General features: G+C 36.3%; 1 protein-coding gene across 2 annotated transcripts in view; it reads right to left on the bottom strand.

Annotated features, from left to right (window-relative positions):
* The window catches only part of SHISA9 (shisa family member 9), a 467,598-nt gene extending 444,789 nt beyond the window's left edge, over window positions 1-22,809 (bottom strand). For both annotated transcript variants that reach the window (XM_074196442.1, XM_074196441.1), the window contains exons 1-2: window positions 22,232-22,809; window positions 15,232-15,359 (exon numbers count right to left, since the gene is read on the bottom strand). In XM_074196442.1, the coding sequence (XP_074052543.1) occupies window positions 15,232-15,359; window positions 22,232-22,809 (706 nt within the window). The remainder of the gene's footprint in view (window positions 1-15,231; window positions 15,360-22,231) is intronic.
* Between the last annotated feature and the right edge of the window lie 284 nt (window positions 22,810-23,093).

The following is a 23,093-nucleotide window of genomic DNA, read 5'->3' on the forward strand; positions in this document are numbered from 1 at the left end:
TTAATGTAGAAAGCTAAACTCAGAATTTTATTGACATTCACTCAATTCATATAAACATCCAAGCCTACCATAAAAGAATTAAAAGTCAGATCAGTTTATAAGTTATGGAAAAATAATGTAAATACTCAAGATATTTTGTTCACAATTCATCTTTCATTTAGTTAAGATAATAATCTAAACTTTATGCCAGACACTTCTATAACCAACATGGAAAATAAGTCACTAGTAACCTGATATTTTAGATTTTAATTCATGAAGATGACATTATAGAAAATGCACCAAAGATATCATAAAGTAAATATTTTTTAGAGAACCAAAGGTTCTGAGTTTTGAGTTGTTTTCTACATTTTTGGTGGTTCAGGACCAAAGAGTTCAAAAAGGACAATGGAATTGATATTCTGTTACACTACTGAAATATTTTTAAAATCTCTAAATGATAGTTTTAATAAAAATATTTTTTTAATTTCCTGATTGTTCTTATTCAATGAATACATCAAAGTACCCCCCTATAGTATTTTCATGAAATTATTTTGGGACTGTGAAATATTTTAAGATGTCATCTAGACATCTTAAAAGATTTGATTCATAGAATGTGTGAGACATCAAATTCAAAACAGTTTTGTCACATTGAATATCTTGTATCTCCCCTTTTTCTTTCCTTTTGAATCTTTTTTAGGAATGACTAGATTAAATTCAATTCAATACTTATTAAACTCTTATTTTGTCCAAGACAAAATCCACTGGTTAACATGTGACTGTGATGGTTTAATGTTTACTAACAATTTAATAATAGTATTAATAATCTTCATCAATTAGAAAAGAACATCATTTTAATCACTAAGTCTGATAGGAGACAATGGTATAAGAAAGCATTTCAGGACCAAGGACAGATCTGAGACAAACCTTCCAGGTTGCAAGATTGATTTTAAATTCCATCATCTGACAAATAATAAAAGGTAAACAGTCTTACCAAATACATGAAACTCAGTGCTAAGATTTAAATAGATAAATTTAAGTATCAATTTAATGAAATATTCAGATTATGATTATACTTTCAACATTAGTGTGGTTTTTTTTTTTAGGTTTTTGCTAGGCAATGGGGTTAAGTGGCTTGCCCAGGGCCACACAGCCAGGTAATTATTAAGTGTTTGAGACCAGATTTGAACCCAAGTACTCCTGATTCCAGGGCCGGTGCTTTATCCACTGTACCACCTAGATGCCCTGGTGTGTTTTTAAATTTGTGATTGAATTCCTTTTAAAATGTACAATTAACTTCTTTAAGAATGTTTAATGGTTTTTTAGAGGTTTATAAAATCATTGTAGATTATTATAATATGAATTATAGGATTAAATGTGTTGCTTAATTTCATTTTATCCATTAGTAGAAATAGTAAACATAAATTCAAAATGAATTAATTCAAGCCAGGAATAAAAAAAATGAATTTCAAAGAAGGTCTGAAAATGTCACATTCATTTCCTGACATTTGATTCTAAAATATTTTTTCTTCTTTATTAAATTTTATAATTAGCAAGCATTAATTTTCTCTCTCTCTCCAGCATCAAGAAATAAAAACAGAAATACAAAACCCTTATAACAAATAATGCATAATCAAGCAAAGCAAAACCCTATAGTGGCCCTATTATTTTTTAAAATGTGCCTTAATCTGGACACTAAGTCTTTCAATCCTCCGTCAGTGGGTAGAATTCATTTATTGATCCTATGGAATTTTGATTGGTTGTTACACTGATCAGAGCTCTTAAGGCTAGAAGACTGGCATTCCACACATCAGTTCTGGCATTGCCATGTTCTTACCCTCAAATAATATCTAAAATTAAATCCCAATAAATTTTCTCTAGTCCTGGAAGTTCTTTACAACAAGTCTGGAAATTGAATTAGTTCTTCCAAGATAATTTCATTTCTGAAAACCTCATAGCCTTTATCTCAACCAGAAGAATCTAAAAGAAACAGTAAGAATTCAAATAAGTAGAACAATAAGTTTTAGTTTTGCCTGCTTCACAATTTAGTCTTAGCAAGTCCTGATAGGAAAGATATGGACATTAAGTGTTACCATAAACACATACATTGGATTCCTGAATTAAGACATTTTTACATCAAATTAAATATCTTATTTCTCTGGAGTTTTCTATTTGTCCTAGTAGTTGTGGCTCAGGTGAAAGCCTATAATTGTAATATTAATATGGAATTTTATATTTATAATTAATATACTATTTACATTCATTATGCATTTTGGGAGGCAAGATAGTCTATGTCTGTTAGTTCATCAGTATGGAGAACTCCCAATGTGGGAATTCATCCCACTATGCAAATGAGTAACATCTGTAACCTCTAGTCTTTGAGATTGAGCAATTTGCTACAGGTCACAAAGTCAATATGTATTAGAAGAAGGACCTGAATTCAGAAACTTCATGGCTTCAAGATGAGCCTTGTATCCAAAATGTCATGCTGCCTCTCTTCAAATGCATTAGGAAAAATAAAATAATGATGATTATAATAAACAATAGTACTCTGACAAGACCAGATTTTTGTGGTTAGAATTATAGATTATAAGCAACAGAACAGCAAATCCCCATGCTACAAATGCAGACCTCAAGATCTCCTTGACAACTCAACCTGTAAACTGTATTGGAACCAGAAAATAGGAAACCATTTCCTATAAATACCCTGATAAATATTAATCCATAAAAATGTAAGAAATAAATTTTAAATAAATTACAGCATACCAAATGAGATAACATTTATAAAGTCCTTAGCTCAGGGGTCTGGTATATAGCAGGTGCTTATAAATGCTTGTTCCTTTTAGCACCATCCCCAAATAATCATAATCCCCAGGTTATTGTAACAAAAAATGTATGTGTCAAACACTGAACTAAGTGCTTTACAGATATTATCTTATTTGATCTTTTTGTTTAGTTTTTTTTTTTTTGTGGGGCAATAGGATTAAGTGACTTACCCAAGGTTACACAGTTAATCTGAAACAAGCATCTGAGGTCACATTTGAACTCAAGTTCTCCTGACTCTAGGTTCAGTGTTCTATCCACTGCACCACTTAACTGTCCCTTATCTCATCTGATCTTAACAATGACCCTATGCTACCAGTGTAATTATTATTTCTATTTTACAGCTGAGAAATTGAGGCAAACAGATTAAGTGACTTGCCCAAGGTTATACAGCTAGAGTCTAAAACCAGATTTTAATTCAAGTCTTCCTGACTCCAAGCCCAGTATTCTTTTCAATGGTATAACCTGTCTGACTATGATTACTATCATCCTATTTATTACAGAAATTGTGTCAAACATGCTTGTAAGGAACATAAAGAAAATTAGTTTAAAACTTAATACTTCTATTCAATCATATGAGGGCAATTACTATATATACTTGTTTAACAATCTGTAAAACATTAAATATAAAAAATAACATCAGGGTGGTTGCCTGTCCCATGACTATTTCTATCTGGCCTCCAGGACAAAAAAGATGAGAAATATTTTTCTGTCATGATTATAAAATACACTATTGTAGATAACAACAAAAATAAATCATTTTAGTAGAATTTTGTTACAAAGTGCTATATATTTATAAAGTTATGTACATTTATTTATATAGCATTTGGTAAACAATCTATGTATAAACACATACACACACATATGTGTGAAATCACTCAGGGATAAGCAATATATATCCAGTCACAGTCATAGTAAATCCATCAAGTTTGCTTTGTGTTTTTTTGTTTAACCTTTCTCCCTTTGCTTAAAAAGCAAATTTCTACTGGTGAGATGGGGGGGGAGGGTGAGAAAAAAAAAGAAAAAGAAAATTTCTAGCTTGGAATCAGGAAGATTTGGGTACAAGTCTCAATTTTTTTTTACCATATTAGCTATTGTGACAATGGACAAATCACTTAAAATGAAAGGGTTGGACCAGCTAGTTTCTAAAACTCTCGAAAGCTACCTTTAATTTAATAATAAAGTAATAAATTTAATTACAAAATAATCCACCCTTAAATCTATAAGCATCAAGAAAATATTATTTTAACATCTGAAAATAATATTTTAAAATGTAGATTAGAAAAATAACTCTATTGATACAAATAAGAAAAACTGAAACTGTAAAATTGAGACCTCTGAGGTACAATTTATCCATGTTCACACACATATCATCTGGAGTCATGTCAGGATTAAATATTCAATCCTTGGCTCTTTCTGTGACACCACAAAATGATGTCAGCCTCAATAACTACTCTGGAGTATAAGAAATATAAGTACTACTGTGCCCATTTCTTAGACTTCTGAGTGACACAAAGAGTAGAATGCTGCACCTGAAGTTAAGAAAATTCATTCTCATAAGTTTAAAACTGGCCTCAGACACCCCCTAACTGTATGACCCTGGGGCAAGTCACTTAATCCTGTTTGCCTCAGTTCCCTCATCTGTAAAATGAGCTGGAGAAATAAATGGCAAACTAGACAAACTTTGACCAAATGGTGTTACAAGTAGTGTTACAAAGGGTCATATGTGAATAAACAGACAACAATTCATGAATGACAAAATTGAAACTCAAAAAGATCAAGTGACCCGCCCCAAATCACACAGCAGGTGCACAATAAAAAGCAAAACTCAACCCTAGATTTTATGATTCCAAGGTCATTTCTTTCTCCAATTTTTGATGTTGCTTGTCATTTGAAAATTGAATTTCAGGATGTGTACTTTTCTATGAAGCCTAAGAAATAATGCCCAAGTTTTGCTTTCTTTTCTTTTGCTTTTCAAAGAAAACTTTACATTTATGTGTACATTATATTTATACCCAGTTGGTAATATTATCTGTCTGGCATTTAAAGTCCTTCATAACCTACCCCCCATATTTCCAGTCTTCTTGCACCTTCCCCCTTACCCAAGAACCCCACCTACATGCACCATGATCCAGTGACATTGGTTTTCTTACAGTTATTTGCACAAGATACTTCCCTCTCCAGGCATTTTTACTGGCTCCCTCCCATGCCAGGAATTCTCCCCCTCCTCTTTTCCTGTTTTTAATTTTCCTGGCTTCTTAATTCTACTGATTTCCTTCTGTTGATTACTTCCTACTTATCATATATATATATATATATATGTATATATATATATATATATATATATATAACTTTATTGTTCATAGTTGTTTTCATGTTGCCTATCCCATTAGATTGTGAATTTTTCAAGAATCTGGATTGTCTTTTGACTTTCTTTGCATGCTCAGCATTTAGCACTGGGTCTGGCAAAGAGGAAAGACTTAATGTCTCTTGACTGACCGACTGAAATAATCTTAGGAGTTTCAATTGAAAGTAATTTCTTCCTTGCAAAGTGCCAACTAAAGATACAGGAAGAGAAAGTCATCTATAGATCCATTACTCATGTAAAATAGTCAGGGATTACTCTAGCCTATAATAGAGCTCTTTAGTACAATTTCAAATGCTCACAATGAAGAGGTAAAGAAATTAGCATACATAAAAGAAAGGCTCATAACATCAAACTAGTGAGTGAATGAACCATTGCATCTGAAGATATAAAATTAGGGAGAAAAGAGAGAAATTTGACAGTAGAGAGACACATGGGGAAAAATAGTCTGGTAATGTTCCTAAATTGCTTTGAGAAGAGAGGCAAACTAGAGTAGTCTGATATTCTAGAATATATTTTACTAAACAAGATTTGTTGGTGGGGCATTCAGTATATTCAATATGTGTGATGAATGCAGTGGAGGGGAATCTAAGAGATTGACTCCAAGTAGAAGAAATTGGAAGCACAGAATTAGAGCTGATAATCTGGTCCTGGGGGCTTCTTTAGAACTATTCTGGCCATGAAAGGCATGCTGAGAGTTGACAAAGGAATGAGGGACTCTATTTCATTCATTCACATACAGTTAGAATTATGTTTTCCCCATCCACAGGTAACCTTATCTCCTTCATTGGAAAGGACTAGGTAATGATATCCATTTGTTCACAGAGGATTCCTAAAAAAGGTTCTGCATTCCATTTAGTTTCCTAAGTGCAATATCTTGATATTCTATCTTAAATTCTTAACTACTTGACTTGTGACTTTTAAATATAATAAAGGTTCAAGCAGCAAACATAATTAATTGGGGTCAACATTTCATACAAATATTCAGAAAAGTAATAAGGTGGTCTAGGTATAGACTTTCAAGAAAGACTTAGGGAACCTAGTGCTACACTTGGGTGACAACTAATTGTCCCCACTAAGAAAATTTCAAACTGCATGTCCAAGAGATAGTTCAAATTCAGCATGTCTAAAACAGAACTTCCTTTCCAAATCCATCCTTCTTCATTACCATTCTCCAGTCTCAAAGGTTTATAATTTTAATGTTATCCTCAACTCTTCACTCTTATGACCCTCACATATCCAATCAATTGCCTAATCTTGCTATTTCTACCTCCATACCCTTCTGATGCCTTCTCATACTCTAGTTAAGGACTCAATAATCTCTTGCCAAGATTATTGCAATAGTCTCCTAATTGATCTCCTTCCCTTAAGCCTTCCTACTTTCTATTTCATTTCATAAACTACTGCCAATATGATTTTCCATAAGCCAAAATCTTACTATATGATCCCCCCCCCAATCAGCTCTGTTGGCTTCTGAATGCCTCTAGTTAAAAATACAAATGCCTTCCTTTAGACTTTAAAACCCTTTTCAATTTGGCCCCAACATATTTTTCTAGCCTCTTGGCCCATAAGTTCCCCTCCCAGATAAACCATATTTCTATCTGTTCCTCATATATGTGTTATCATGTGGCCCTCCATCTTCCCTCTCCATACCTTTGCTCTGGCTATTGCTCATACCTAGGATACCCTCAAACCTGACTCCTTTAGAATCTCCTTATCTTCAAGATGCATTTAAGCACCATCTTCTTTCTACATGGAGCCTTTGCTAACCTACCCCCACTACAGCTAGTTTATTCACTCCCAGTTGTCTTGTATTTAGCTACTTCATATGCATACCCTTTATATTTGCTGATTTTGGAGGCAATATAATTCAATAGAATAGACTATAGACTTGGAGTTAGACTTCCTAAGTCCAAATCCTGGCCCTTGCACTTAACCAAATGATTTAACCTTTCTGAGTCTCAGATTTCTCCTCATTAAAATGACAGCCTTGAACTATATGGACTATAAGCGTCCCTTTCAACTCTAGGTGAATGATCTTTAATATAATTCTTTAGGCTTAGGTTTTATCCTTTGTATTTTAGTCCCAGGTGCCTAGCACAAAGTAAGCACTTAATGTGTTCATTGATTGACCCTTGTATCCCACAGTAAATGAGGAAGACTTTCAAAGGATTCTGCATTCTTCAGTTCACTTATGGAAGTGTTTTGTAATATAAATACAGTACTCTTTCTTCTTATGTCAAAAGAATTTTTTTAATTTTCTAACTCAGAAAATAAGAGGCAGCATACAAAGTTGACCTTGGAATTGCAAAGAATTCTGCCTTTCATACATACTAGTTAATGCTACTATGAGCAAGTCAGTCAACCTTTCAGTGACTCAAGAAATTCTAAGTTATAAACTCCAGAGCTGAGCTGTCCAATTGCATTGGTAGTGGGAATTTCCACACTGAAAGTCCCTTACATGGATGAAATGACAGATCCTGAACCTCTTCTGAACAAAAAAAAAAAAAATTAAACTCTCAAGAAAATATGTTTTTAGAAAAGGAGAGGGGAGCAAGAAATAAGAATTATATGTATAGAGAGACTTTTTGTTTTCTCCCTAGACGGAATGAAGACACAGACCTTAGTGCCTACATTAAAAACGGAATATTGTGTTGCCCACCTAGGCGCTGTTTAGAGAAGAGTAGCCACACATCTAATTGAGAACACTTTTGAAAGGCCATGCAAATTGCATTAAACAGTAGCATGTAAACAACATTAACAAAAGTTGAGTTTTTTTAAGAGTTCCAGAGATGATTTACAGTGAGTTTTTTTCAGGGTTTGTTCAAATAAAACAAACCTTTTTTAAATTAATATGAAACACAACACTTGTTTAAAATAAAATATCTTTGTGTCATTCATGCCCATTATGATAAATAAAATATTAAGATCAAAATCCAAATGAAGATAAAAATCTCCTGTTTTATCATAAGAAAAGTATAAAAGTGCAAGGAAAATGAAGACAAGAACAAGTTAGTGAGAAAAGGGAAAGATGAATCCTGCTAAATTTCCTTCTGGAAAAGCATTGACAATATCTTCATTTCCCTTTAACACCCAAATCATTTGTAAAAATCAGTATTATTAGCTGTCAAACAACCATGAGGAAAACATTTTGATTACAAAAACAATGACAGTCTTCAGAAAGGAAAAAGTAAGCAGATGCTTGATACTGCCCCCTAGCGAAGTGAGTCAACTCCCATAACTGTAATCACCCTCCCAGGTCTCACTTTGGAAGAAAACATTGCATTGTACAGTCAAAGTAACAATAAAAGCAATGACTGACACACATGCATAACCTTTTGCAGTATAACACATTTAATCACATTATCTTAAAGCTCAAAAGTGAGATTCAACTGAAATACTTGGAGAAAGCAGGTTACTATAATTTTTATTTTTACAGATAAAGAGACATTAAAAGTTGTTAAAATAACTTGCCCGAGATAACAACAGTTAGTAAGTGGCAGAACCAAAAAGGACCTTAAGAGCTCCCTATCTTGCTGATAAGAAAATCACTCCCACAAACCTCATTGCTGCTGATCACAATTGAGAAACTCCTCTTGAGGTATGAGGGGATGGAGGTAGGGGGTGAAGGTTGGGAAGAAGAACAGAAAGGAGGTCTTATGTTGTCTAGAAAGTCAAATGGAAAAACAAACTATTTCTCACATATTCTTCTTCTTCCTCTAAATATCTTTAGTACATATTACCTTTATCACATCATACTGTTAATCAGTTTTTCCCTAGCTTATTTCTTCCCTATCTAACTAGTTTGGAAGCTCCAGAAGGGTAGAAATTCTGACTTGACAATCATTATATGCTCCAATGTGTTAAACAATGTTGTGCACTGATTAGATACTAAACAAATAAGTAGCAGAATGTTGGACTAGTATAACACATATGAATTTCAAACCTGAAATTATAATTCATAAGAATATAAGATTGTTCTAAAATTATTTTCCATGTAGAGATACTTAGTGCTGAGAAGAGGAAAGCCCTGCCAGGATATTCATGTGTTATGCTATCACAAACTAAAATCAAAATCCTAGCAATTGTTCTGATCCTTTTGATGAAAATTTCTATGGGCATAATGTTAGGTCAGAGATGATTGATGAGGAGATGAGGAAGACTTTCAATGGATTTCTACATTCTGCAGTTCACTTATGGAAGTGTTTTGTAATATAAATACAGTACTCTTGCCTCTTCCAAAAGAAACACTACATGGGAAACGATTTTGAGTTTTCATAATGGCCACTATGCTGCACACCACCAATTCCTGTTCAACCAATAGATTCCATCTTTTAAGATAAATTGTATAAACATTAATGTCCCTGTACAGAGACTCATCCATCTACAAATGGATGTGCCCATCTTTGTATGAAATAATTCATTCTACTCAACTATGAGAGCACAATCTATAAACAAGGTCTAAAACAATTAGAATATTTTCCTTGACTTCAAATAAGCAGGATAAGCTAATAGAACTAGAAGGAAGTCTGGAAATAAGCTAGTCCAAAATTTTCATTTGACAGGTGAGGAAACTGAGGTCCTGATAAGTGACTTGTCCAAAACACCCAACCCACTCATAATTAGTATGGCTAAAGGAATAACAGGTCTTCCAAGTCCAAGAAATCAGGCTCTCTGGCATCTTTATATTCTCCCAAAAAACCTAAGCCTAAAGTCAGAATCTTGCTTCAAAGGTTCTGTTGGGACCATTTACCATGCACAAGAGCTGGTTAACTTTACTCTTACACAGATATGGGTCCCTTTCAAGGCACTCTAACTTTGAATTTCTATTCATTGATTTTTTTAAATTATTTTTGGATTTTTGAGCCTAGCTGATTGGCAAGAGAGCTTTGTATAGTTTCAAATGGATCCATTTCTACCCCTGCGAGGTTAATATGCAAGAGTTTAACCTGCCTATAAACTTTCACTTAAGGCATGATACAACTGGCTTCAAAGGCAGGAATACCTAGATTCAAGGCCTACCTCTGATATACAATGATTCTGCAACTCTGAGACTTCATCTTTCTGTGTTCTAGACAGCTCTATAAAACAATATATAAGTTGCAGAAAAGGTGCCAAACTCTAATCGTAGAGGGAAATTTCCTCACAAGGGAATTCCCTATACTGATGAAGTTACAGGACCTCTGCTGCCTACAATAATTATTAATAATGATGATGATGATGATGATGATGATGGAGTTAGCAACTTTAAAGTTTGCAAAGAGCTTTATATCATTATTGCATTTTATCCTCACAGCAAACCTAAGAAGTATTTCTTCATTTTATAGATGAGGAAATTTAGATTAAAGAGCATAAGTGACTTGCCCAGGGTCATGCAACTTTCTGCAACAGGTTTGACTTCCAAGCTCAACACTACCCACTCCATTCACCTATGTTTTATGCCAACTAACTGACTTTATTACTTGACCTAGAAACTAAATTCTTACAGGAAGTATTGAGAAGCCCCTCCAAGGCATACCAAAGGCCTAGTGTGTCATGTACTCTGCACTTACTCTGCAAACATTACCTCAATTGAATTGAAATTCATCTTTATCCTAATTACCACCTCATTCTGGAAATCAAAAAGAGAGATAAGCCTCTCTACAAGCTTCCTTTGGGGTCTGGCTCACATTTGGTGATATGTGATTTAGCAGTCATATCAAAAATTAAAGATAGAAAGGACCTAAGAGATCAATATCTCTAAATCTTTCAGTTTACCAATGAGGAAGACGAAATTCAGAGAGGCTTCATCTTGCCCAAGTCACACATAGAGTAAGTATTAGAGCTGGGATTCAAACCCAGGTCCTGAAACACCAAACCTTTTATTCATTCCACTCTATCATACTGCTTCACAATAAGACCAAGAATGTGCTTTAATGAAGATAGAGTTCTTCATAAATATGGTCTTCATCTTCCTTGTCTAATTCCCTGAAACTAACATCTCCTCTGTCATCTATCACTTACCTGAGAGTGTTTATGGCTATGAGGCAGCTAGGTAAAATAGTGGATAGAACATTGGACCTGAAATTTGGAAGACCTAAATTAGAAACTTGTCTCAAACACTTAATTACGTGATCCTTGGAAAGTCTCTGAGCTTCAGGTTCCTACCTGTAAAATGAGGATAATAATAATGCTACATAAATCTTAGCAAAATAATAAAACTACTTTACATAGTTGTGAAGATTAAGTGAAGTAACCTGTGTATTTTGCAAGCCTTAAAATGTTATATTGCTGTTGTTATTCAGTCGTCTAACTTTTTGTGAAACATTTAGGGTTTTCTTGGCAAAGATACTGGAGTGGAATGCCATTTTCTTTTGCAGCTCATTTCACAGATGGGGAATGTAAGGTAAACAGGGTTAGCTGTTTGCTAATATTACTACTGGGATAGCTAGATGGCACAGTGAATAGAGTACTGAACCTGGAATCAGGAAGACCCAAGTTCAAATTCAACCCCAGATACTTACCAAATGCCCCTGAATAAGTTATCTGAGTAAGTTATCTAACCCTGTTTGCCTTGCTTTCATCATCTATAAAATGAGCTATAGAAGGAAATGGCACACTATTCCAGTATCTCTGCCAAGAAAACCACAAATGGGGTCACAAAGAGTCAGACTGAGTGAATAACAACAATATTATTATAATCATCAAGGTACAGTTCTCATTCTTAATTGTTCATTCAGTGTACTCTTATTCTAGCACAAAACTTTGTAAGAGCTCTTAGCTGCACTGATCTCAAAGGTTTATTTATAGGAAGTAGAGTATGTATAAAATACTTGAGGACAAAATGTCCCATTAAATGCTTACTATTATTATACAATAGTTTGGAGGTAGGCAAATAGGAGAACAATTTGGGGGATGAGGGAAATATGTCATCTGTGTCTTATTCCATTAATCAAAGAGGTCAAGGGCCTTTGAATAATCAGACTAAATATTTTTAGGCAATATCCATTTATGTCTTATAGGAATATAATTAGCATCAGGTGATGATCATCTTAAACTGAAAATCTCAAGTCTCACGAAGAAGTAATAACATAGTATGATAAATTAAATTGAAAGGTTTCATAGAAACCCCCAAATGATAGTATCTCCTCCTTTCTTGTTATTAGCAGCTAGGGAATACAATGAATAGAGCACTGAACTTGGAGTCGGGAAGATCTGATTTCAAATACTACTCCCTTATTCCCTAGTAGCTGTATGACTAAGGAAGTCACTTAACCTTTCTCAAACTCAGTTTCTACATATTTAAAATAAAGTCAATGTGATGATCAAATGAGGTAGCACCTTAATGTGCTATATAAATCAACAATTTATTTATTATTGTTACTATTCCTTTCCTCACTAGGACCCCATCCTTTCAGTTCATACATATACTCAGGATTCTACACCAATTCATGCTCTCTAACGTTTTATAGAAGCATAAGAAAAAGGCTAGGAAGTGACTTAATATCAGTGACAGAGGAGAAAAAGAAAAATTAATAGCTAGAGAAATTTTTTACTCTAAGACTCATCTTTTTTTAGTTCAAATCTGGGCACAGACACCCACTAGATCTTTGCCTCTGGACAAGTCATTTAATTCTGTTTGCCTTAGTTTCCTTATCTGTAAAATAAGTTGAAGTAGGAAATGTCAAACCACTCTAATATTGTCCATGAAAACCCCAAAAGGGGTCACAAAGATAGGAAAACATTTGAACAATAGCAAATAGAAACATAGAGGAGGTCACTGAAAAAGCCAAAGATGATTTACAAGTGATTACCACAGAGCTAACCAGATATAGGAAAATGAAATTTTGGAAATAATTTCCCATAAAGTTGATCTTTGGGGTATCCAAATGCCTATTAAAAAATCTTCTGCCCAACAAGTGGAATGACCATATTAAAAATGATAGCTTTTAATACATGGGGTTCAATATTTTAATTTCCATTCCTTCTTTGTAAAAGTGGGAGATTATGAGTCTACAGCACTGCAAATACTGCCAAACACAATTGATACATGAGTTGATTTGCAGTACTACTTTTTTTTTTTCTCTTCTATTTAAAAATTTTTGTTACAGGAGATAGCTTGATGGGTAAGAAATAAGAATGGATATATTCAGAGATATATGTGTTCTAAAAAAACACACGAGATAGCAATAATTTTAATGAGATCAAATCTATTGATTCTATGAATTAAAAAAAATGTATTAGCTGGACAAACTGAATCTTTTTCAGTACTCTTGTACCAAAGTAGGACAAGCTCTCTAAAACAGACTGAGAAAATTCTCACAATGACAAACTACTAAGCAGAGCTTCTAGTAGAGATAATTTGTCATCATTGTTCCTTTACCTGACTCTAGAAATGGACAGTACAATTCAAAGGTTATCACATAAATGTCCAATTGCTCTCTGGAACACTATCATTGGGCTAAAATGGAATCCTGGGCCTAAGAGGTTACCAGGTACCCAAATATAGAAGATCCATTTGAAGAAGCTTTTTTCCCCAATCTAGATCACCCCATTTGAATGTTTAATTTAAACAGGATCCATTAATATTCTCTAACCTTTTGCACCATTGAACAATGAAACCTAAGTGACTTCAATAGGCTTGTAAGTTCATTTAAGCCCCCATCTGAAATGATCCTGAAGGTTGTAACTTTGAATGAGAAACCTTTTAATAGTCACTATTTATACCACAGACTCAATACAATTTTGCCTTTTTATGCTTGTATCATAATCAATCACTTATGATATATAATGCTTCTAAAAATCTTGATTTATTTTATTCCCAGGTGAAAAAGGATCTCAAATAGAATGTTTTCATTTCTATTGAAGTCAGCATTCTACACAACAACTGTGCTGCCACAGTGGTTCAAATTTACTATGCTTTTCAGGGAAGTGAGCATCAGTCATAAAACTTTCAACCAAGATGATTTATCCTGAAAAATGATTGTCATTTACTCACATATATGTACAGTTCAGACTGAAATTATACCCACATGATTGATTGTAAGAAAATCTAAATCATTCATTCATTCATTCATTCTACTTATTAATCCATTTCAAAAAATTGCATAAATGTTTATTTCCAAGAATTTCCAAAGTTTAGAACAGCCTATATGGCAATGAAAAATCTTTACAACGTATAATTAGCTTACATCACTTATTCACTTGTTTCCACTAACTTTTTCCTCTGCCTTTTAAACATTATAGCTAAAATAAACTAAATACCCACTAGCCCAAACCCAGAAATCATTAAGATACAGCTAATGAAATTCCACATAATTGTGAAGGTGAGTTTCAGTTAAAGGAACAGAGACTATAAAATATGTAAAAACTTGATTTCAGTATTTCTGAATCCAGAAAAACAACTAATTGAATCTCTTGAGTTGTCTGCCTTTTGGTATTTTAAACCTGAACATTAATGTGGGGGTTATTTAAAAACAATAGTTATGAATGCTCATAGTAGTACAATGTTGTCAAAAGCTAAGCAATCTTGTTTTTCCTCTGATCCCATTAGTCAATGTCTCTAGTTGATAGTATTTGTTGAGTCAATAGAGAATATAAAGTGTCTTTAGAATTTTTAAAAATGTATAAGTAATACTGCTTAGGTATAAAACAGCAATGGCAAGATGAAATCAAATATAACTGCTTCAGCTTGAGAGAGCAATTAAATTCCTTTTGGATGACCATCTCTCTAAAAATCATAGTATTAAACTTTTTTAGGAAGTTCAGTGTTCTGTATAGAATCTAAAATTCCTCCTTAGTCATGATTCTGTCTTTTAATTGACTACTATCATAAAAACTTTAAATTAAAAAAAAACTAATCCCACTAAAGGAAATAAAGTCATCAAACAAGATACCCCTAACAAAACACAATCACCTCATACTCAACTTTGTCCATAATACCCTGCTTAATCTATGAGGGACAGTGATTGCCTAATTTGACAGGGGAAAAACGTTTTCTGACTCAAATATGTATTTTGTGAGCTTTGAAAGCAGTTGCTATATATCACATTGCATGGCCTAAAGTAGATTATAGCAGCTGTACTTACGTAAATTATTTACAGGGGCTCTTGTATCCATGTTTTCATAATGCTGAACATGAACAACAATGTTAAGGTCTCTTTCCATGTGGTCTGTCGTACAGTGGCCCTGTGGTCTCATAACATCAGCAAGAGCCCTAAGAAAAATGAAGAACATAGATATAATCAATGACCCTCCTCAAAAAAAAAATCACCTTCTATCTGGTATAGTAGATTCCATACACCCTTTTCTTCTAAAACATTTTACATAATGTATAACACATATATGCCAGATGTGCATATATATATATATGTATATAAATATATACACACACATATAGTAGTATACATATATGCATATAGTCATTAGTTATGAACCTCTTCTGTGAAAACTCTCTTCAGTAATACAAATTGCACCTTATCACACCTCATGGATGCTTAAGAGTTGCTGAGTGAGTGGTTGAGTAACTTGCACATGGTCACACAGTTAATATGTGTCTGAGAAAGGACAACCTGACTTCAAAGGCCTGCCTACTCTCCACCATGACATACTGACATTCTAAAGCATTCTACAAATTTGAGATGATATTATCATTACCACTGTCCTCATTTTACTCAACTCCCCTCACCCATAATTCCATCCAACAAAAAGGAACAAGATCATTATATTAGGTATATATATGCAATATACTCTGTTTTTCTGTCTCAAATTTTCATGTCAGCTATGAAAAACTGGTGGGAGAAGAGGAAAGGAGAGGGAGAAGCATAGGGAAATTGGTTGTTAATTCACAAATGATAACCAAAGGAATATATTTCAGTTCTCCCTCTACCACCAAGGCTGAAATTTCCTGAGTCATTACCATGTACTGTATTGTGAGATGTTACAAAGTGACATTAATGTTGCATTGCAAGTGTTTGCATAAGTATTATATAGAAGGAATATTATGAAATCTGTCTGGGTCATCCTGGTGCAGTGTAGAGGTTCACATTAGTAGTATCATCTTGCCCTGGACAACATAAATACACTATAATTTACCATACTGGAATTTCTATTGCTACACCAGTATCCTAGTAATGCCATGGGCAATTCTTGATGTTAGATCATAAAAGAGCATTCTTTAGATGTTATGTATTCTTGGAAAACATGTCAAAAAAACTAGATTGCTTGAAAGCATACTAAGCTTGTATATATCTGTTATATCAAGAATAATTGGTGGAAGCTGTCAAATGAGTGGGTAAAGGTAAAAATATCAAGTATAGATAGATGTTCATTAGTATATTGAATGAGCAATGGCAAAATTCAGGCAGGCAAAACATGAAACACTAAAGAGGACTTTGCCTTATCATATTCCTTTTAAGTGTTTCAAGGACCCAGTGGATCAACCTAGTCAAGGTGGATCAATCAGAGTTAGAAATAGTAGACAAAATGGTACTGAGAAATTTACAAAGTAAATTATGATATACAGAACTGAGGAAAATGTATGACATGAAGGGATTCCATTAGAATGGTGAAAATGTGAAAATGAGTAATCTATATTTTCCTATATGATCTTAGAACACAAGTATAGAAGTAATCAGCAGAAGATTAAAATCAAGTTTATTATTAAGATCAAACATCTCTTTTGCATATTTATACTTGCCATTTAGGACATCAACCATTCCAAAAGCTTTCCATAGGTTGTATAGAAAAAATAAATTTGCAAGTTGTTATTTTAAGGTTGAATTTCCATTGGAAAAAACTTTTTTTCTCAAAATAGTTTTGCTTGTACTATGCTTTAAAAAATAAACCACTGAAATTTCACACATGACATTAATTTACAATTATAATAATACATTATAATATATATGCTTCTATTAGTAGTGATGGATATATGTTGTTCTATTCATGCTCTCCTAATTGCTCTTCTTCATGCCCCATTGTGACAAATCACGATAAGAGAGAAAAACTGTGACCTTGGAAAACTAAATTAACTGGGGTTGAAGCAGGGATGAAATGTATCAGCTTGGTCTCTAATTATTTGAGTTATCAAGGCTACCTCCACCTTTGAGAATCTTTTTTGATGTAAAAATGATAAAAATGAGACAGAAGAAGCAAGCAAAAAAGGCAAGATAACCAAATCCATAAACTCACAGAGCCCAGTCATCTGTCAAAATATTTCACAGTTAAGAATATCACTTCCCTTTGAGTACAGGTGAGGATGATAAAAGAATATCACAACTAAAGAGCTACAGTTGATCCTCCTAAAAGAAGCTCAAAATGTGAAAGGTTTATGCCTCACTGGTTACTCATGTCTGCATAAGATATGAGGCCACACTTAGCTGAGAGAAAGTATTACCAATTCTAGTTAGTTATCAAATTTTCAGTAGGCATTGCACCATAGATAGTTTTGCAGAATTTCAAAGTTTAAAACAGGTGAGAAGACAATTTCCAAAACCATTTCTTCTATAAATTTTAGGACTTTGAAGAGGAAAATAAATGTGTAATGGAAATTACAATTAGGCACATATAAAAACTGAATGTGTTGAATAAGACATCCATATTTTTTCTCAGTTCTTACTATGGATAAGGAACAGACTTTAAGATTTTTCTCTAATATTCTATACTTCCCAATATTAGTTGCTAGGATATGAAAATGCATTCTTACTTTCTCACACAGGAAAGATTTATAGGCATTTTCTTGCTCAAAACAAGAACTATGAGTACCCAAACCATAAGAAAAACAACTTTGACATTCTTATCCATGGTTGCATGTATGGGATTCCTGGGCTTGTAAACGGAAGAGATCATGGGATTAAACGTTAGAGATCATGGGATTAAACGTTATGTTTTGTGAAAGAAGGAAAAGAGGAAGGGTTATGGAATAACAAACTGAAAAAGAGAGAGTAAGGTCAAGTAAAAAAAAAACCCAATCACATAATGATTTGTTACCATTTCTCCTTAAATCTTGGGACTCCAGGTCCTCTGAAAAGTGCTTTTAAAAATGCCCAGGACACACTGCTATTTAGTTTGCCACTTGGATTTCTGATTCTGTTTGAAGATTTGCAAAACAATGACACATGCTCCCTACTGGCTACAAGTCTAAAAAACCTTCAACACATGTTACTCCCCCAAAGGTCACTTATAATGGATGCCTCTAGAATAAAGTCCAATCCTGCTTGGGGCAAGTACAGAAAACATTAGTGTCTTTGATTATTCTTTGGCTCTTTGAACTCACTGTCATATTCAGAGAACAGTACAGAGCAAAAGAAGCATTTGTACAGGACATGGGTGGGTTGGGAGTACTACATTTTCTTTCTCTAAGCTTGAAAAGACTTGATTCAACAGAATATCTGTAGGAATGCTTTTCTACCTTCTCTGATGATTTAATTTACAATATTATTGTCAAGCATCCAAACCAGATATATGATTTGGAGTGATGGAACTGAAGGGGACCTTAGAAATAGTCCCTCATTTTATAGATGAGGAAGCTAAGACCAAGAAAAATAAAGGCAGAGACAAAGGTAGATTTAGATAATGACAAAAAGGGCAGTTATCTCATAGGTTTGTGGGGCACCTATATTTTATTTTACTTTACAAATTACAAAGTAAATAATGGCTTTCACTGAAGGGATCTTTGTGGCAGTATTGACTGAGGAGCCCACCTGCTCTCATTCTGTTCTGAACTAGTCTACAGATTCCTGACTTAATCAGTACTTTTCCCATTATCCACTTTCCACCATCCACTTGTTACTACTCTCCATTAAATTAGCTGGGCCATAATATCACCAGTTCCAGTTCTTGCCCTGACTCCAAAACTCACTGTGTTACTTAGAAGGAATCAATTAACCTCTCTGGGCCTCAGGAAATTAATGTTATTCAATAAATTTTACTGACCTCAAACCCCTCTGGTGCCTTATTACTTTTATATAGCCAGGGGGAAAGGAAGGAAGAGAATGCACTACATACTACTATAACCTTCAGTGTCACTGCTTCATTATGTACAAACAGTATCTACACCATTTTTTCTGGGAAAATGTGGGTCCTCAAGACCCATCAGACAAAGATTGAAGCATGTTGTTTACCACAGGCAAAGTTTAAAAGCTGAATCAACACTGTTCTCCTTTTCCAGTTAGGATTTCAACCTCTTCTTAAAGAGGAAATGTTTTCAGATGAGATGAGAGCTAATTCAATCTGAGTCCCTCTGTCCCAGACAAAACTAATTAACAGGGCTGGGACCATCAAATTAATTTTATAGAGAGGCACAGACTTATACAAAGGTTTCTACAACTAAATTTGGTGTTTCCAGACCAGGTTCAACAATTTCCTAAATATCTTCAGATGAACCCTAATTAGTAAATTACCATTGTTAGGAATTGAAATTGTGAGCAACAAGAGGTTAGGTGAATGGCACACAGTAAAACTTGGGAGCTATTCTGTTCACCACTGCTGAAACACTGTGAAAGTAAGCACAAAAGTCATACATAGAAAGTCAATGTAAAATAGTTCAAAAGAATGGAAGAACTCTCTTGATCAATGCTCACTTTTTCCAATTAAACATTTTTTGCCTCCTAAAAGTGTTACAAGACATACAACTTTTTTCCAATCACTCCCCAAGGACTTGAGGGTTTTAATTATAGGCTAATAAGAACTATAAAGTATTTTCTTCAGGATTTTAAGAACATTTTGCACATTAAAATCCCCCCTCCCCAGATGCCTTCTAGAATTGAGCTCCATGGGGAAGGGGAAAAAGGTTAGCCAAACATTTTTTTTAATTAGGGGAAGGAGGTAATCAGAATGAGTTTGCCATTGTAACTGATAGGATTATAAAATATTAGCAGAAAGAAAATTTCTTAACTTTTAGAATAGCCAGGTTAAAGATCTCCCCAAAATATACTTGCCCTTAGAATAAAGGATATTTGGAAATATTTGGCCTTTAATACCCACAACTATGAACAAAGCTTGTTTAAGAGTCATGAAGGATGTGTTTCCTCAGAAAAGAGCTTGTGATTTCAAGGAAGTAGCAAAACTATATGGTTTTCTGACCCTCCATAAAGGTACCCTGCTCTGGATTTTGGGAGACCTTGGATCTGGTCTTATACTACCATTCATTGGTAGTGTGACCTTGGGCATGAAACTATTTTTAGGCTTTTTTCTTCATCTGTAAAATGGAAGGGAGAGAGAGAGAGAGAGAGAGACCAGATCCTCTAAAAGGATCTTTGCATTCTATGATTCTGTAAATCTTATGGATCTATGATACATCCAAAGAAATATCCAAAGCCACTCTATATCAGACCTCTCTATACAACTTGCCTCAATAAAAATAAAGATGCAGGAAATTAATGGACTAAGCAAGTGCCAGAGAAGAAAGTAATTGATCAAGGTTAAGGGAAAATGCTGAGATATTGGATGGGACTAGTGGGTTGTTCTACGGTTTGTGTGTTGGTAGGGCTTGGGTTTTTTTAAATTTGTTTAGTAGGTCAGGGCTTCTTGAAACCTCTGGAGAATTATTTTTATATACTACTAACCAATCCCTTTCCTCCAGTCCCCTTCCATCCACTCAAGATAGTCTGCAGTTACCAAGAAGAAACCTCCCCCAACATACCAACATATACAAACATTCACACATACGCACACCTCTTCCTTTAAAACCCCTCACTGTCAGGAAAAATTAATCTGATCCCCTTGTGTATAAATAGAAAATAATTGCTAGTGAATTGGTGATGCGTTCCTTCGCCTATTTTTGGAGGGTCTCTTTGTTTAACGCAGGAGAGGCAAAACAGCTCACTCACACAAATACACACACGACCCCTAAAATGGGGCGGGAAGGGAGGGAACACAGGACGATTTCATCTCTAGGTTTTAGTTCTAGGGGTAGGGGAAAGCTCTCAGATCTGGTCATCCAGTTATTTCCTCGCCGCAATCCAGCATCTACGACACGGGATAGAGACCCGCTGGAAACCCACACCACCCGTTGCTGATCCCCCAGTAGAAGGCGTCCTTGTCACTATGTCAGCTCTCAAAAGTTACCAAGACGCAAGGATCAATTTAAACTCTTGTTTAATATATGGAGATACAGCTATAGATGTATATATGAAAAAAATAGCTCCATTAATTCTCAAATGTCCTCTCCCATCTGCTCCAACTTCCCCTTGCCTGGAATTTTCAGAATGAATGAGACTGAAAACTTGACTGTCTTTGGAAAGGGCTCTATGGGGCTCGCGCTCCTGAGGAGGGGGCTTAGCAGCGGCTCTTCTTGATTGCCCTGGTGCAGGGCGCCCAGCTCAGCTCCAGGAGCTCTAAGCACTACTCTCACTGCTTACCCCAAGCTGTGACCAGAGCTTCCTAGCTTGGAAATAGGGAGAGAAGAGAAAGAAAGGGGGCGGGTGTTGAGGGGAGGAGGGGGAACAATAGGTTCTTGTCTCGGGTGAACTATAGTCCTCTCGGGGAGAATCCGCAGTTGCTTTGGAGAACCGATCGGTTTCCCAGAGGCTTTTGTTCTCCTCCCCACACCCAACGCCTCCTTCGCCTTATTTTCCCAAGTCAGATGAGGTGCAAGCAATACACACACATGCTCTCACACACGCGCACACACACACGCCCCCTCCCCCTTCCCCTTGCAATCCTCCTTGATTTGCGCCTAGCCTAGCTCTATTTATCCAGGGCTACATAAGAAGCTCTGATCAATCGGAGAACGTGATCCTGAATCCCAGAACTAGAACAGGGACGGGACGGCTTAGTGTGTCTGCCACACAAATGCACACCTCCCCTCGATCCCCACCACACCACACCACACACACACACACACACACACACACACACGCACGCAAACGCACACACACACCTCTCTGCGGGGGAAGAGGGAGTGTGGCAAGATGGGGAATAGAGAACCTCCCCCACCTGCGCTGAGAAAAGTGTCAGTTCCCTGCACTCCCCAGCCCAAAGTTGGCTTCCCCAGCTTGGCTCCTACAGGAGAGTGAGGAGGGAGGCTGAAGAGGCGTTGCCAGAGGGAGGGGAAAAAGGAGATAGAGAGGAAACTAAGGGGAGACCCACCTGGACATGTGCTCCCGCTGGGGTCGGTGAGCCTTCTCTAGCCCCAGTTTGGTGAAAATGCCCACCAGTACCATGACAGCCACCACCCCGCAAATGATGTAGACAATAAGGTTAGTCTTGTCCTTGGTTGGGTCATGCAGGGGGTCATCCTTGCGGGCCGGGGGCTTGCCCGTGTTGAGCCAGAGTGGCGTGTCGTAGTTGGTACAGGTGCTCTGGTTCAGGCGCCTCTTCTTGAACGTGCAGCAAAACCGAAAGCCACAAGTGCCGCAGCAGAAGATGAAGTCCCCAGAGCTGCAGTTAAACGGAGGGTCCCACTGTCCCATGACATCGAAGTAGCCTCGGCAAGAGTCTGGCGTAGGGGCTTTGGTTGGGGCCGCCTCTGAAGCGCCGGCGGCTTCCCCAGGCTCCCCGGCTCCCGAGCGGTTACCCCCGGACAGAACCAGGTGTTGATGCTGCTGCTGCTGCTGCTGCTGCTGGTGGTGGAGCTGCCCCTGCCCGGCTCGCTCCTGCGCCCGGCACACGCGGGCGCACAGCTCGGTCAGGCAACAGCCGAGGAGCAGGCGAAGGACGCGGCGCATTGTGTCTCCCAGTCCGGGCTCCGCCGCTCTGCAGCCGCCGGAGCCGCTGCCGCCACCGCCGGAGCTGCCGCCGCCGCTGGAACTGCTAAAGCTGCCGAGGCTGCCGGGGGCTGCGAGCCGCCAGGAGCCGCACATGCAGGGGGCGGCGCGGGGCGCTCTGTCCGCGGCCACTGCGCTCTCAGTCGGTGGCGCTTGGTTCCAGCGCGTGGCCACAAGGGGCTGGGCGCGGCGGCGTTGCGCGTAGGGTCTGGGGGGGGGGGGGGGGGTGGAGGTGTGGGGAGGGG

This window comes from Macrotis lagotis, chromosome 8, assembly GCF_037893015.1.
Source record: "Macrotis lagotis isolate mMagLag1 chromosome 8, bilby.v1.9.chrom.fasta, whole genome shotgun sequence".
Lineage (NCBI taxonomy): Eukaryota > Metazoa > Chordata > Mammalia > Peramelemorphia > Peramelidae > Macrotis > Macrotis lagotis.